Source organism: Asterias rubens, chromosome 16 (assembly GCF_902459465.1).
Source record: "Asterias rubens chromosome 16, eAstRub1.3, whole genome shotgun sequence".
NCBI lineage: Eukaryota > Metazoa > Echinodermata > Asteroidea > Forcipulatida > Asteriidae > Asterias > Asterias rubens.
Window position 1 is genome coordinate 13,621,804 of NC_047077.1, and position 17,596 is coordinate 13,639,399.

At 37.1% G+C, this 17,596-nt stretch overlaps 1 protein-coding gene across 4 annotated transcripts in view; it reads right to left on the reverse strand.

Annotated features, from left to right (window-relative positions):
* Positions 1–17,596, reverse strand: part of LOC117300859 (rho GTPase-activating protein 18-like) — a 90,980-nt gene that overhangs the window by 23,506 nt on the left and 49,878 nt on the right. For all 4 annotated transcript variants that reach the window (XM_033784708.1, XM_033784711.1, XM_033784712.1 and 1 more), the window contains 2 exons: positions 15,028–15,187; positions 1,262–1,365 (listed from right to left, as the gene is read on the reverse strand). In XM_033784708.1, coding sequence (XP_033640599.1) covers positions 1,262–1,365; positions 15,028–15,187 — 264 coding nt within the window. The remainder of the gene's footprint in view (positions 1–1,261; positions 1,366–15,027; positions 15,188–17,596) is intronic.

The window sequence follows — 17,596 nt, forward strand, 5'->3', positions numbered from 1 at the left end:
CGACAATAACACCGAGGAGCTGTTGCCAAAACACAGTGTGAGATCTGAAACCCTACGTACGTAGCAAACGGCTGGTAAAGAAATTGACTTTCTTTTTTAATTGCCACTGTTTAAGGGCTTTGCTATGGGAAATTGTTTGTCATCTAAATATGAAATCGATTCAAAAATAGGAATCCTTTACAAAAAATCAAGAAAACTTTCAAAGAGGGCAATTCTAAAGTGCGGAAGAAAACAAATTGCGACAAACAAACAAACAAACAAACAAACAAACAAACAAACACCCCATCACCCTAAAAAAAAAATTACATGTCATGAATTTTAATAATAACGAATTTTAATTTTAATGAATAACTAAACTATAAAAAGTTGTTTCACCTTTCTTACAATCTGGATCAATACCCTCACTCCCCACACTCAAAGTTCTCACCCCCAACCCCCCCCCTCCCCCCCTCCCCCCTCTTGCATAAATGAGAAGCAAATGTTTGTCAGAGAGGAAGGCAGAATATTGCAACAAACCGATAACGCTGGAAGAATTCAATATCCTTTTTCTCGAACAATTTATCGAAACGTGAGTTAAAAAACCTCAACGACCTACCCCTCACCGCAACTTCCCCGTTAAAAAGAAAAAATTATGTTTGTGGTCGGCCGCATACCTCTGGAGAGCTGTATCGGTGCAGGCAAATGGCTTTGGAAATTACGCAGAATAATTAAATCTTGATGGATCGAGGGAGTTCAGAGGGGAAACTAATCTCATGAGTGATTGGTTAATTAGGGTTTTAGACAACCTTGTCGATCCTAGTCATTGAAGAGGGCAGCTTTCAAGAGAGGAGGCTGCACATTAGTAGGAATGGATTAAAGAATGTAACTTGACATGATCTCCAAATCAACAGTTTTTACTTGTTGTCTCAACAAGTGGATACCATATTCCTCTGAAACCCACAACCTTTGCATTGCTAGAGCGAGACCAAGCCAGCCAAGACATGCCAGATGGCTAGAGGCAGTTCAAACCCTTAGCAGATGTTCGGCAATGATTTAATGGTTAATGGTTTATTAAAATACTGAAATAGGCCTACAGTGGCTAAAAGCCAAAATTACAAAAAACACTCAGCACAAATATTACATATTATTACATGAAAAAAAAAATGAAATCTACAAATAGTTGTTAATAAAAACAATAACACTCACAACAAATTTATGAGAGTACAATATTCAAAAGCACAAAATAATTGAATGTAAATTTTGCATCAGAACAGCAACTTACCAATATTGAATCTCGCGTTTGAGTCCTCAAGAAGTTGTCGTAATTCCCTTTCTGACTCGGCACCTCGATTGGCATTGTGTTGGTGAGACTAAGAATCTTGACTCCTAATAAAACAAGAAGAAAAAAAGAGTAATTTTTTGATTAAATACAAAGAAAATTATTTTCAAAGCAATGAGGTTTGAGAAAGGCCCCAAGATAAGTAGAGCTGCTTGTAAGCAGAAAGTATTGCTTTACAATTGTCTGCTAAGCAGAAATGAGCTGCATACCTGTCACAAATTGCATATGTGACAAGCGCCCCCCCCCCCCTTTTTATTTTTTTATTTATTTATTTATTTTTTTCAGAGTGGGCTGGGTGGTTTTTAACTGTGGGGTGGGTTTCAGGGGACATTCTTTGTGGCAGGACGCCTTTGTAGAGGTACTGGTCACCTATTTCTCCTCGCCACTCACTGGCTTGGTATTTTTAAGCTATTTTTGATTTTTTGTTTCTTTATGTATCGACCTGTATATTTATATTTTATATGCCAGTGTAAAGTCTAATAAAACTAAACTAAACTAAACATGTGACATGGTAGTTTGGCTGATAACCAAGCTGGTAACTTTGTTGTGCTTGGCTAGTTTTTGAGCTCAAACAGCTCTATTAAACTGGGCCCCGTTAGTAATTCCATCTGATAGGATATGTCACACCTAGTTAAGCTTTAAATGACTCCAGCCTTGTTAAGATGGCCGGGGATTGGTCTCGTTAAGATGGCGCGGGAAGACATTGCTTGTAAGGAATCATCGGAATGTCCGACATAATTTGCGTAATAACCACAAGCTTCATTGGAGTTACACTCATCCGGTCCTTGTACACTTGAACCCTAAGCAATACAACTCATCGTCAGCAAGTAACTGTACTTTTTGTTTTCTTACTCTGTGGTCAAAGTTAAGATCGTCGTCACGGTGACTACTGTCAAGGTCTTGTTTCTTCCTGTCTTATAATAGGCCGTAATTCTTGAAGGATGTGAGAAAATTCTCTGGATGAAAAAAAATGTGACATTGAAACTCCCAAGCGCCTCCAGACATATGTGGCACTACTGTACACGTGTACATGTCAAAGTCAGTGTAACATGTACCTGCCAAAACTAAGACTGGATTTGTTTCATCATCAACAAAATGAGAAGGAGAGTTTGCAACCACTTTCTTGCATAAAAAATATTTGTAATAAATAATAAATAATAACAATAATAAATAGTTCTGATGTAGCACATTTAACAAATACTGTACCAATGCGCTTTTCATTAGGCTTTATACTTGTAGGCTGATACGATTCTAAAAATGTAGGATACAGTGTACTTTTACAACAATTTTGATATTGAGAATTTTTGTAATAACCCAAACCTTCAAACGGATACTGGCTGCCTATCCCTAACAGACTTTCACATGTGTTGTTCCTACATGTGTCTGCCATTTTAAAACATTTTCACACCTTCCACTACAGTATTACTACTTCTGTTCATCCATTTGGGCTTTGAACATTCCCTAGAAACCATCTCACCTCTGTCATGTCTGTTGGAGTATGCAGAACCGACCGAAAAGTTTGCGCACAAAATGGTAATCACATGATCTCTACCTTTAAAGCAAAAAAGGGTCTTGTACTCCATGTCACAGGATACAAAGTTAATTGAAAATGGGGTTGAGCTCCATCACCATTAACTTCATGACTTGGTTGGTAGATGGTGCTGGGGTGCCAATTGATCTTTATCTAGCGCCAACCGAAGCTGTTTGTGCACTGCTTCCTTCTCGCTTGCTCAACAAATTAACTACGCTGTCAGAACTTACAAAGTACATATAACATGTATAAGCCAGAAAGTGGTATTTCAGAGAAATAATTGTAGGAAATAACCAAAAGAGGACCCTACATGTACCATAAACAGAATCTTCTCCCAAAAACAAATACAAACTCCCAATACTACTATGCCTTTGTGTTGTGAAACGGAGACTCTAACTACAGTTTTGAAGCTTACTGGTCTACGATGCCACTCCATAGTTCTTAAGGCCTCAATATCAAAATGTTTTTAAAAGCACATTCTAGAACTAATAGTACTTTTAACGTTACTTCCAAAAACAGTCAGAAACAACAATCCCCCATCAGAATAAACGAAGCCCACCAATGAAAACAGTTTTGGCACTAGATGCTCAACTTTCAGAAGATAACTGGATAATACAGACAACTCGCCAAATGAAAGTTTTCATTTGGAAGAAAAAACCAAACATTTAATTTTAAACAATTTAGAAATTATAAGACAGATAAATTCAGAAATGTTTTTTTTAATTTTATTTGTTTTTTCTTTCTGAACAGCAGAGTGGAAATTGACGTTTCTGATTTGATGTTCGATTGAAATAATATGAGATCAGAGATTATTGCTGTGTTACAGGTAGGTTTGTGGAGTAATTAGATTAGGTGTGGTGACATGACTGAGGTCCAATTACAAACACATGGTATCACCATCGAAACATGCCAGAAATGGAAACCACTGTCAGTCACCTCATGGGGGCACGACAAAGTACAGCGCAATAACAATCAAACTTTACCTCTAAAATAACCTCATACAGTCAGTAAAACAGGAAGTCAGCCCATCCTAGACTAAACATTTTTGATATCAAACAAAAAGTAAACATAAAACTATCACACGTTTTTACCGTTTTCAAACTTCAAATTCCATCACTCTGTGTATACAATTTGTCAGTTTACAGACCTTCAGACTTCAGACATTATGTGAGCATAAGTTCACTAATCTGAGGATTGCACGTTCAAGCAAATACCCTCCTCAAATTCATTTAGTTACTTCCAAAACCAAGATCAAGGGAAAAAAAAAAAGACGGACCATCACGTCGAGTCCCTTGATTATTCGAAAAAATATTGTTTCCGTCCGTTAACTAAAAGCAAACTCGGCTCTGATGTTTTCTCAAAGCTTGTCCTATTTATCTCATGATTCACTTATTTTTGTATCCCTCTAGTTAATGACTCGGAACTGAAAAAAAAGAAGAAAAAAAGTACTGCGGCTCTGTGCCTAACGAAGGACTAATTTGTGTTTTCTGCGGTACTTAATTTCGCACAGGAATTTTTGTAGGTACATGTATAATTCACTAAGTTGTTTTTGCAACTTATTGTCGACCCAGGGGAGTGGACGGAAAGGAGTGGGGGTTAGGGTTGAAGAAGGGCAACTTTCAGAGTGAAGCTTTCAAATGTGTAAGCGGAGTCAGGGCTCAATTCCATAAAGCCTGTAAGCACAAACATTTGCTTAGCATGAAATTTCTTCCTTTAATAAAAACAGGATTACCAACCAAATTTCCACATGATTTTTAAGAAAAGCAAACAACAGCTGAATGCCAGTAACAAGCAATAATATGCAACAAATTAAAATTTTGGTTGGTAATCTTTCAAGCTAAGCAGATTTTTGTGCTTACAGGATTTATGAAATTGGGCCTAGGTTCCCTTGATGTACTAATGAACATTGTTTACTTGCTTTTGATAACTGGAACCCTGTGGAATGGAAGGAAAGGGTGTGGGGTTGGAGTTAAAGGACAACTTAAATCAGACTGATGCTTTCAATTTTGTAAAATTCCTGAATTGGGCAAAATTTACAAAGCCTAAAAAAAAGGTTGTTAAGAAAAAGATTGTATAAGTCTTGTGAGTGTAAGTACATTGGTGTATTACAAAAGTTTTTGAAATAATCTTTTCTTGAAATCAAAACACATTATTGACACAAACTTGGCAAACTTATGCATGTTCATTGTATAATTAAGAGTGTTGCAAGTTTTCCCTTTGGATTTCAGAGAAAAAATTCTGAGAAAACAGATAATTAAAAAGTGATCAATCTTCTTTAGAGTCCTTCATTTTGGTTTTCACAGAGACTCAGATGTTAGTCATTGATAGATTAGCAATCCAAGTTGACCTTGTGTATTAAGCTCTCTAAGATCAGGAAACCTGTAAACATATACAGGGATGTTTAAAGGAATATTCATAAATACCTCAGACAGTTTCGCTATTCCTTTTGGTGGAGAGCGCGTCACGTGGGTGTGTATAAACATTTGTTTATGACCAGTAAAAAGTGTTGAAACATGGGCGTGACACGCCTGCTTGCACCTGTGCTTATACGACAGTTTCTTCATTCCTATTGGTCGAGAGCAACAGCCGGGACAGTTGTGCCACATCCTGCGATAGCGCGACGCCCACAGCATTCCCTTATGTATAAGGAGTTGTTTACCCGAGGGCGGCGGAGGGCCTTACCATTTCATAGCTGAGGGGTGTTGTGTTGAAAGAAATCATTGAACAATTAAAATTTTTGCATTTATTTTACTTTTTGACCAAAAGTGTGGATGTTTTTTTACCAAAAAGGTATTTATGAATGGGAATCAAAGTGTGTTGAATCGGTTTTTAACTAGTGGTTTAAACCAAAATTATCAAGAACCAGGCCTCATTGGGATTAAACCACTAGTTGAAAACCTCTTCACAACACATTGATTCCTTTATTACAGAATTGGTTTTAGCTAACAAAACAGTTGCTGGCAGTGTAGTGTACGCACTTTATGTAATCCACCATTAAACATGTAAATTCAAAGCAACTTTGAGACTGATCTGCCATCTTGGTCACGAGAAAATAGTGACAAGCTGATCAAATTTGGCATGACATCAATTCAATGCAAACAAAAAAGGAATAAAACATTCACTGAGCGATTAACTCCAAAATGAAAAAAAATTTGTTTGTTAAATTTGACATTTCAGAGAGAAATACTTCAAGTGATGTTTTCTACTATCGTCATCATTAGACCTTTTATGTAACTCAGATGATTTGTTTTTCTAACCAATTATTATGTATCGTTCCTTTAAAGGGAAGGTACACATTTGGTAATTGTCAAAGACCAGTGTTCTCACTTAGTGTATCCCATCATAAGATTAAAGTAACAAGCCTGAGAACATTTGGGCCAACATCGGAGTGGCGAGAAAATGATGAAAGAAAAACACCCTTGTTGGATGAATTTGTGTGCTTTCATATAGAAATAAAAGACTTCTAGCTATTGTAGTAGCTAAGTCTTTTATTATTTTAGTGAGAAATTACCTCTTTCTCAAAAACTACGTTACTTCAGAGGGAGTAGTTTCCCTTAATGTTTTATATTATCAACAGATCTCTAATGCTCATTACCAAGTCAGTTTTTAAAATAACATTTGTTTTGAGTAATTACCAAACGTGAACCTTCCCTTTAAGTAGATATGCCTCAAACCCAACAGGACTATCTGGCATACGCTGTAACTTCCAGATTTCATGAATCACCAGTTAAAATGTCAGAGAATTTCCTGTTGCCTGTGGTACAAGGGCAATAAGTCATAAGCCATGGAGAGTAGAGGTCGAAAAACTCCATATATCTATCCGGAAATCAAGAATGTTGATTTTTGTTTCAACTCTACATGTAAAAGGGTTAAATGATTATCTTTTGTAGATCAAGTTTTTGGCCGTGACATGATTTCCTATCCTCACTGTGAAAGTGAATGAAATGTTTGTAATATACTTTACATTGATTTAGTCCTCAAGTTTTTGAGAAAAAAAAGAATGAACAAAAGAAGCAATTTTTCTTGGAGAGTCGCACATGTTTGACAACTGTGTACAGTATATGCTCAAATAATGTTTGTCTCACTGAGATAAAACATTGGTACTGTACATGTAGCTTTACCCTATTTTAAGTTACTTCCATTTTTACTGCAAACTTCTACATGTCCAATTTAATCAGAATTAACCCACGATTGTGAAATCATCACAACAGGGAATTTGATCAGGGGCCGATTTCACAAAGGTCTCAAATTGATCGTAACTTCAAATCAATCGTAGTTGCTAAGTAAAGTGTGATGTCACAATACAAATCTCTATGGTGATACTGAAAATTTGTCTTGCGATGAATTTTATTGCTTTGTGAAATCGGCCCCTGGTCCCTGAGACTCATCACAATTATGATTTCCTATTGAGTCCACATGGAATCTGACCACGGAAAAACTCTGGCCAAATTAAATAATATTTGCACCGTCACAACCAAATCAAATGAAAACAAATAGAATTCATGATGAGATTGAGAAAACACCCATAATTACTTGGCTATCGAAATAATTCCAAGGGAGCCCTGATTTATTTCAGTAATTTTATTAATTTGTCATCAGATTCTTTAACATGGTTAAAGACGCCCTGTTAGTAAAAGCTGGTGGTCAAATAGGCGCCAAAGATCAAGAGTCAAAATGCATCATCAAGGCCGACTCCTTTAATCAGCTGGGTTTCCTGAAAACCTTCACATCATCCAGGGAAGAGAGCAGGCCTGGGCCCAATTTCATAGAGCTGCTAAGCACAAAAAATTGCTAAGCATGAAATTTCTTCCTTGATAAAAACAGGATTACAAACCAATTTTCCATTTATTGCATATTGCTTGTTACTGGTATTCAGCTGTTGTTTGCTTATCCCGAAAATCACGTTGAAATATGGTTGGTAATCCTGTTTTTATCAAGCACATTTTTGTGCTTAGCAGCTCTATGAAATTGGGCCCAGATACTTCACGGAGGCAATGAAGGCGATTGCCTCAATGCACCTGGTCATTGCCTTGGTGCCCTTGAAATTCTACAGTAGACATGGTAGAATTATTTACAATTCCCTCATACACGTACATGTACATGTAGGGTGCCCTTTTACTAAGGAGAAAATGCCTTGGTGCCCCTGCCCTTTCGAAAACGAAGCTTACAGGCCAGTGAGAGTGTAAAAATGTCTAAAAAATGAAGAAAACAAACTTGAAAAACTTATCAAAGTTGTCCACATAGTGTGGAGCTGCAATCTTGAAAAAATATGGCATCCACGCGTACAATGTTGATGCCGCCCTGTACAAAATGCTTCCCCCAACCCCCTGAGTTCCGAATGAGGGAATAAAAGGGTAGTGACGAGTTATAAATTGGCTGTTTAAAACCGGCAGGGTCGTTGCCATTATCGCACTGCCACGACCCTGAAAGGTATTTAACAGACATTTAAGAACGAGTCACTACTCTTTTATTCCCATTCATGCCCTTTTGAAATTTTCAAAATATTTTCCGAAAATGTGTTGTGTGCATCGGGTGGTGTGATTACGTGCGCGTACACACACAATACACGATGTTACTAACAGCTCCTTGTATGAATTGCTTTCCACTAAGTTAAATTGATGTAAATAAGCTTGCCCGCCAAACAAGCAAAGCCAACCGGTTATGAACAGCTCCAGCTGGTCATTATCAACCGTTTTAACACCCCCACGTGACGTACTCTCCACCAATAGGAATAACGAAACTGTCTGGGGTATTTATGAATAGCTCTTTAATAATTTATGCAGTCAATTTCCCTTGTGGTTTATTTATTGATTTAGTTGTAGCTATTTTTCCTTACAGATCTGGATAGCATCAAGTCGCTATCCAACTAAGTTTTATTTTTAAAAAGTTTAATATCTACATGTTACATGTAGTCATGATGCATCAATCACTAAGTCACATATCCGGGGTTCTTTAGTCAAGGTCAAGTAGGATCCATTTGAAGACGTGATTAAAGGCAGTGGTAATTACTCAAAATAATTATCAGCATAAAACCTTACTTGGTTACGAGTAATGGGGAGAGGTTAATATTATAAACCATTGTTAGAAACGGCTCCCTCTGAAGTGGAGTAGTTTTCGAGAAACAAGTAAATTTCCACGAACTTGATTTTGAGACCTCAGATTTAGAGTTGGAAAAGCATCTGAAAGCACACAACTTCGTGTGAAAAGGGTATTTTTTCTTTGATTATTATCTCTCAACTTCAGCATTCGATTGAGCTCAAATTTATACAGGTTTGTTATTTTATGCATATGTTGAAGCGCTACAAAGGCTTTTTCATAAACAATATCAACCTACATAATGTACATGTACAGTAACCTGTGTACCCTCTCAGGCACCTACATTGTATTTAGTCCCCTAATAAAGAAGAGAAGCAATTGTAGTTAATCATCTTGCTCAAGGACACAAGTGTCATGACCAGGGGCCGATTTCACAAAGATCTAAGATTGATCGTAACTGCAAATCAATCGTAGTTGCTTAGTAAAACGTGATGTCACAATACAAATCACTATGGTGATACTGAAAATTTGTCTTGCGATGAATTTTATTGCTTTGTGAAATCGGCCCCAGGGCCCAATTTCATAGAGCTGCTTAGCACAAAAATTGGCTTAGCATGAAATTTCTTGATAAAAACAGGTTTACCAACCAAATTTCCATGTGATTTTCAGGATTAAGCAAACAAAAGCTGAATACCAGTAACAAGCACTATGTAACAAATGGAAATTTGGCTGGTAATCCTGTTTTTATCTGGGAAGAAATTTCTTGCTTTAGCAAATTTTTGTGCTTAGCAGCTCTATGAAATTGGGCCCAGGATTTGAACCAGCAATCCAATGACATAACCACAAGAACTTGAATATTCACTCTCTGAACAACTGGGTCATGATACCCTATGCAAGCCTGGAATTGAATGGGTAAGTCAATGGGAAACTTTTGAAGGGGCACAAAGGCCAAGACCAGGGGCAACATAGGACATGCCCTCCATGACATACGTGTAATTCCAGGCCTGCCTTTTTATGAAATTAAACTTCCATCCAGCTGACCTTTTGCAGAGTTAAGAGGGGGGGGGGGGGTCGAGTAGTGTGGCAGATCGCATCCTAAATATAGTGGCTGTAGGAACCAGTGAGTCAATGATTATGACACGCAATACAGCCTGGCACTGACAGATGATACGTAATTACAACTCAATCTACTTCCTAACCTGTACATCTAGACTCGCCGGCTACGCTCCTTACCGTCCAAACCAGAAACTTGAAGGACTTTGAGAAGGATTTGGGGTTCGATACCTGGGTATGAGTCTTTATACAAGGGTTAGGGTTAGTGTTGGGGGAAGCTGAGATGGGAAGCTGAAAGGTTGGGGTTCCGCAACGGCTTGCATTAGTTGATAAGGTAACACGTTCATTAAAACCTCCCAAAATAACATGACAATACAGATTCTGATGAAAAAAAGTGAAACATTACAGATAAAATTTAGAGATGTCCATAACTGGCCCCCTACTTTTTGTTGTGCCAATCCATTATGATCAATGTGCTGAAGTTTGGCTGATGTTTTATTCACAACATTGCTCTTTAAAAAAAGGGGGGGGGGGGACAAAAGGAAAAAACCAAGCAGATGAATAGTAAAAAGAAAGACTTTCTTAAAATATGAAGTCGGACTGTATTCCAAAGTCAGAGGGAAGTACACAAATTATTTCCAAATTGTGGACCAACTAGAATTCTAATCACAGGTCAAAATGTAATAAAATGTAAAAAGTAAGCAAGAACAAAGTTTAAACAGTGATTACATGATTTAGTTTAAATAAAGTGTACTTGCACTGATTGTACGTGTATGTGTACCGACTTCCCCATGAACTTTAATAAACTTACATGTAAGAATTTTCACAATATTTCAGCTTGGTAAATTTCTTTGCGAAGCCCCCCCCCCCCCCCCCTCCACACACCAAAGAAATTAAAATAAATAAATAATGAAACAGTGCAATATTATATCGATTATAACTTGTTTCTGCTTAGTAAGTTTTGGTGCTTTCAGGCTTCATGATATTGGGACCAAAAACAAGAGGAAAACAACAGAGTTCCGACTTTATGTGTAAGTAAAAAAGGACTCCAAATAATTGTGCTGTTTTTTTGGCGAGCTTTCCCACAAAGTTTCCATTTAATTTGACTAGCTAAGCTGAAAAGTTGGACCCAGCCCAAAAAGTGCAACCTCCAAAAAAAGGGCAGGCTTCTATTTTCGTCTCCCAATTTTCACTTAGTAATCAGAAGTGGAAGGATCGGCTTCATAAAAAAAACTGTGGAACGTGACGGCTGAGGAAGTGCATTATGGCCTGCAGCTTAATAAAGCCCTGCTGCCTTTAATGCCCTGCTAGGAAGTAAAACATTCTGATCTCTTTCAAAGGCACTGGACACTACATGTAGTTTTTGTTTTGTTTTGTTTTTTGTTTTGTTTTGTATATTATTATTATTATTATTATTATTATTATTATTTATTCGGCCAAGATTTCAACAAACAGTACAAGATACAATATTACCGTACTAAAGAAATATAACAGTATAAGAAACAACGAATGTAAACTTATGACATCTAGAACAATTGTAAACCAATGATTGAATGAGACAGAGCACTGGCAATCAAGCAAGACAACTATAAAAACAGACAGGACAAGCCCATTCTAAAGATGGCCAGGATTAATAAAAGTGAACCTAACCACTGTGACTCGAAAGCCTATCAAAATGTGAACAATAGCCCAACAGACATTGACATGGTCAATGGACAGAATGAAATTTGAATCAGACTGAAGGATCTTAAAGGAAGAACTCTGACGGGCTGATCAAATGGTTCACTGCAGCTCAGATTTACCAGAAAAGAATAACAGAAGAACAAAGATATATTGTATGGTACCAAGGACACACTGAATCATGTAAGAAGGAGGTGTCCAGGTTGTTACTCAACATATTTGCTAGCATAATAACTTTTTTGGTAACGAGCAATAGAGAGCAGTTGAAAGTACAAAACAGTGTGAGTATAACGGCTCCCTCCAATGTAACATTTTATTTTCAAGAAAAAGAATGTTTATCACTAAAATAGAGAAAGACTGCTGAAGCCCTTTTTAGCCATCTGAAAGCACACAAACTTGTGCAACAAGGGTGTTTTTTCTTTCAAAATTATTTTTATCACTAAAATAGAGAAAGACTGCTGAAGCCCTTTTTAGCCATCTGAAAGCACACAAACTTGTGCAACAAGGGTGTTTTTTCTTTCAAAATTATTTTTATCACTAAAATAGAGAAAGACTGCTGAAGCCTTTTTTTAGCCATCTGAAAGCACACAAACTTGTGCAACAAGGGTGTTTTTTCTTTCAAAAATTATTTTGTTCTTCTTCACAGAACTCAGGAAAGTAATTAGGCCTATAGAGTGATAACACACATTGTGTATACAGGTTAAACCTAAACAAATAAATATAACTTTTATACACATATTATGGTGTGAGCTGTACACAATTTCCCGTCTTATAAATCACAAATTTTGATACTTTTCCAAAGGCAAATAAAAAAACAAATTAGAAAACGGACGTGGAAAGAATATCAATGTAGAAAGAATATCCATATGGCTTAAGAGGTTTTAATAACACTAATAGTGTCTTCCATCAAAGTTGGCAGCTCAAGGCAGTAAACATAGAGGGGAGATGGTATTCTAAAGCCTCATGACTTGCAAAGTTGGACGTGAGCCTAATTTTAAACCATTACAAATTGACCGCAGAAAGTTGGCTACATAGCAACAAAGTTGACCGCTTGCTGAATAACTTTTAATTGACCAACTCCCATACATGTAAGTAATTTATGGTGCAATAAAAGAAATTACTTTGCATACTTTTATGGCTATAGGCTATATATCTTGGACTCAGGCATGGAACTAACTGATTAAAAAGCCAAGGCTGAATGCATTAAGGCCACAATACAACAAATATCAGTTGACCGTCCCTTCCCAGTCATCCTTTTTTAAAGCCACATCGTTTTTTTATTTTATTTGACATTAATTTTGTCTACAAGATTTTCTGTGTACTCATTAACATACCATTCTTTTAAGAAATTGTAAATCTACATACAGTAAGTGGTGACTTTAAACTGAAGAATTGGTGGCCAGGCCGAATTAAAAGGCTTGGCGGCAACCTTTGAAGATTTGAAAACTGAAAAAAACCTTCATCCTCCTCTTTTTGGAAAAACCCAGACGATCAACTGTTTTTATTTTTTACCTGGCCTAAAACTGCAGGAGTAGAAAAAGCAATCAGGATTCTAGGAGACACTTATTCCACTAATTGATTGCGGGTCTTCCATTGACTTGTACAGGTGGTATCATTACGTAATATAATTTTGTCTCTCTAACGAAGAGTTTGGTACAGCCGGTGATGAGAAATAAAATGTGTAATCCACGTCACTTGACACTCAGATTAGCTTAATCCCGCTTCTAAGCCAGTCTAACTATGTACATGAATTGTATTAGCTTAATCACAAAATAAAAAGTAAAATTGATCATGAATAAGCATTTTTTTCTTCTTTTTTTTTCTTTTTAATTTTTCAGAAATAGTTTGGCGCCACAATGTGAGTCAGTCAAATATTGTTATATTATGTACCTTAGCGCAAGGGTGTGGCAAGCACAAGGTGGTGATAAATGAAAGTGTTAATTTGTTTAAATAGGAGAAAAGGGTAGAGTGTTGGGAATTTACAGTGTGACATTTTAATCAAATTTGTTTCACACTTCAGGAAAGCTGCAGAGTAATTTTCCTTACAAAATAGTAAGAAAGACCATGGTAAGTTGTTTTTTTCTGGAAATGATGTTAAAAATGATGTTAAAAATACTTTGACCCTTAAAACAGCAGAATGATCTTCATTCGTGAGTTTAAAGGAACACGTTGCCTTGGATCGGTCGAGTTGGTCAATAAAAAACGTTAGTAACCGTTTGTTATAAAATGCATGTGGGTAGAAAGATGTTGTAAAAGTAGAATACAATGATTGACACAAACATGCCTCGAAATTGCACGGTTTTCCTTTTACCTCGTCGACTAACACAGTCGGCCGTTTATGGGAGTCAAATTTTTGACTCCAATAAATGGCCGACCGTGTTAGTTCGCACAGTAAAAGGAAAACCACACAATTTCGAGGCAAACTTGTGTGGATCATTGTATTCTACTTTTACAACATCTTTCCAACTATATGTATTTTATAACAAACGGTTTCAAACGCTTTTTATAGACCAACTCGACCGATCCAAGGCAACGTGTTCCTTTAATTAAAAGAGGGTGACATTTTCAGGGCGTGGGTGCCCAGCAAAAAGCCAATATCAGCTGACTGAAAATACATGTAGATACATTACAAAGTCATTGTGTGTACAACTCCTTGTACTTGTTTTCTCAAAATAATATCATTAACTTTTTGAATTATAATTACTTTTGATCGATAGTCTACTTCCAGCTGTAATCTTAACCTGTACTAAAAACGCAAACTCAGAAAATTAATCGGGATTTCATACATGTACTTCCCAATGCTTTCAATCAAACTTTATATCTTAACACCATACAACATATCAACATCTGACGTGGCCGCACCCAGTAACGCATCACTCCTCATCAGGCTTCGAGACTTGAAGATCACACAAAATCCCACTTTGACTGCTCCAATTAAAATACATTGACTTTGTATAGAATAATTTTCTTGTTTTCACCTCTGGTTCTTCTCAGAACCACCGCTTCTCACAGGAAGGTATTTTTACACGGAATGTCTACCATAAACTAATTAATTTCTTTTCTCGTTTCTACATACCGCGCAAAGCTTCAAATGTTACTTACAAGTTTTTCTTATGTTTTTTTTTATGAGAAGTTGCTTAACATCACGAGGCCACGGATGGCCACTTTAAGGTGAGGGCTACACGGATTTGGGCTACCGACCAAATCGCCTGCCACCAGACCAGGGGCACGTTGCCACCTACATGTACTCCTAGGGATCAAACAGGGTTACCCCCTTCACAGTCTGTAATGATGTTGGCATGTCAGTGTCATACACTGGGAGCCTAGCTGCAAAAACAAACTTTGACAAAAGACGCTTCAACAATTTAATTTATTCCTTTGTATTTGTCCGTATTGTTAAGAACCTTACCTGAGTTAACATCAGCAGAGTCAGCAACGCCCGACGAAGCATCTTTGTATTTTGACAACAGTTTTTCGCTGGTGAGTCCCTCTGGAAGTGTTCGACTCCTGCTCCTTCGACTGCCGCGCTTTGCCACACGAAGACCGTCTGTATGTGTCATGTTGGAGTGCTGAAAAGAAAAGAAGAAAAAAAAACACAATGAAAACCACACAAATATGTTTTCAACTTTCTATTTTGGAGTGCTGAAAGGAACAGGAAAAAAAACCAAGAAAATTAAAGTCACAAAAAAGTATAATAGATGACAGTCTTCAGTTTGCTTCGGGGATAAAGAATATTAATTCCATTTTACCCTAACATCGATGTGTGCTAGCACTGTACATGTACATGTACACACAGTTATTTCCCGAATCCTGTGAACAAAATCACAAGCAGACCTGATACTTCACGAAGGCATCAAAGGCGATTGCCTCCATGCCCCTGGTCATGCCTTGTGCCCTTGAAATGCTCCAATAGAAATTTTATTTACAATTTATTCATAGGGCGCCTTTACCTAGGAGAAAATTCCTTGGTCCCCTTGCCCTTTCAAAAAAGAAGCATACAGGCTTGTGTATGCACATGATGCATATTACTCGGATGGGATTTGGACCCACGACCTTTGTAATTCTAGAGCAGTGTCTTGCCAACCAGACCATCAACTAGAGGTAGTTGGAATCTATAAACAATTATTACGATCGTTCATTCTGGAGTGCTGAAAGGAATCAAATGAAAAACCAAGAAAATAAAAAAACCACAAAAATATTATTACAATCTTTTGAGCTTATTATTCGCTCCCAACTCAATGGATTTCATCAATCATTCTCCTTCACAACATTTCCCATTCATTTAGAGATGTTTGATTGGTAATATGTCTTGTGGTATGTTGGCAGCTAGCATGTTGGGACAGAGTGGAGCAATTTAACACCAAGTGTTATATCAGATCTGACGTTGAAGCAGACTATCATTTACCGGCAAAAATATCATAATAATAATAATAATAATAATAACAAATTCTTATATAGCGCATTTCACAATAAACCGTATCAATGTGCTTTACATTAGTCCCCTGGTCATTGGGCCAATAAACATCCCTTTAATCTTTCTCAGCTCCCAATAGGGAGTATACAGCCCCAAGCTGCCGTGGCGCTCCGAAAGCTTGTCATTCACAATATCAACCTCTACCCTCGCAGGTACCCATTTATACCCCTGGGTGAAGAGAAGCAATTATAGTAAAGTATCTTGCTCAAGGACACAAGTGTCACGACCGGGATTCGAACCCACACTCCGGTGAATTAGCACCAGAACTTGAATTTGATGCTCTTAACCACTTGGCCGTGACACTCTATGAAAGATTCCATCAAAGTAACCTGTGAACATGTTGAAAGTGTCAGCTGCATTACAGTGTGTACTTGCATTACAGTGTATTGAGATAACAGCCAAAAAAGGAAACACTTTTTTTGAACAAGAATGTTGCATTCTTTTTCAGTCAACTCTCAGTAATTTGAGAAACAATTCATACATCATTCGTTTGTAAAATAAAATTATTATAATTTTTTTTTTTTTGGGGGGGGGAGGGGAGGGAACTTTCAAAACTATAACACCTCGAAGGGAATCCTTTCTCAAAACAGTTTATAATTATAGAACAACTGTTGTGCTTCTTATAGCAAGTGAAATTTCACGGCCATTTTTTTTTTGAAGTACAATTCATCTACACATCTGTGACCCTACATTCGTGACATTCAAGGAGTGAAGGTGCCAACATATCATGGAACCAAGTAAGTTGTTAATAATGTTTTGAATGTCGGCTTCCCGATATATTTTGTATTTTGTATTTTCTTTTTAGAGTAATTTATTTATATATATATATATATATTTTTTAACACAGGACCATAATGTAAATGTCATGGCCGAGCGGTTAGGAGCACCGCATTCAAGCTCTGGTGTTTGATCAGCAGAGTGGGTTCGGATCCCAGTCGTGACACTTGCTACATGTACATAAAATTGGGGAGGTAGTGCTTGCTGCTCTACCGGCCAGGCTTCGAAATTGATAATACCCAAGCCTACATTCATATGGACTGTAAAAGGGGTAACCCTGTTTCAGCCCTAGGAGTAGATGGCAACGGCCTCTGGAAAAAATAATTGTAGCCCACACCTTGAAGTGGCCTTCAGGCCTTGTGTGTCAGGCGACTTGCATAAAAAAAAAAAGTAAAAAAAAATAGCTCTTGTGCTGATTTTTGTATCATGTATAAAGATCGTTAAATAAATAAATAAATAAAAATGCACATTTCATAGACTCTAAAACTTATTAATTTACAGTGAAGTGAAGCACTTCGAGGCTTGCATAAGTCACTCTACAAATCCTATTATTAACAGTCACTGTTTAACACTTTTGAAAACTACATGTACGCATATACCTGTACTCCAACATGTCCAAGCAGAGATTTTGAAATGTAACATGTGTTTGTCTCAAACTTCAACAAACCTTTAGCAATTGATCACACAATGTTTCTATTTTCAAGTGTCTATTTTGGATTTTTTTGAC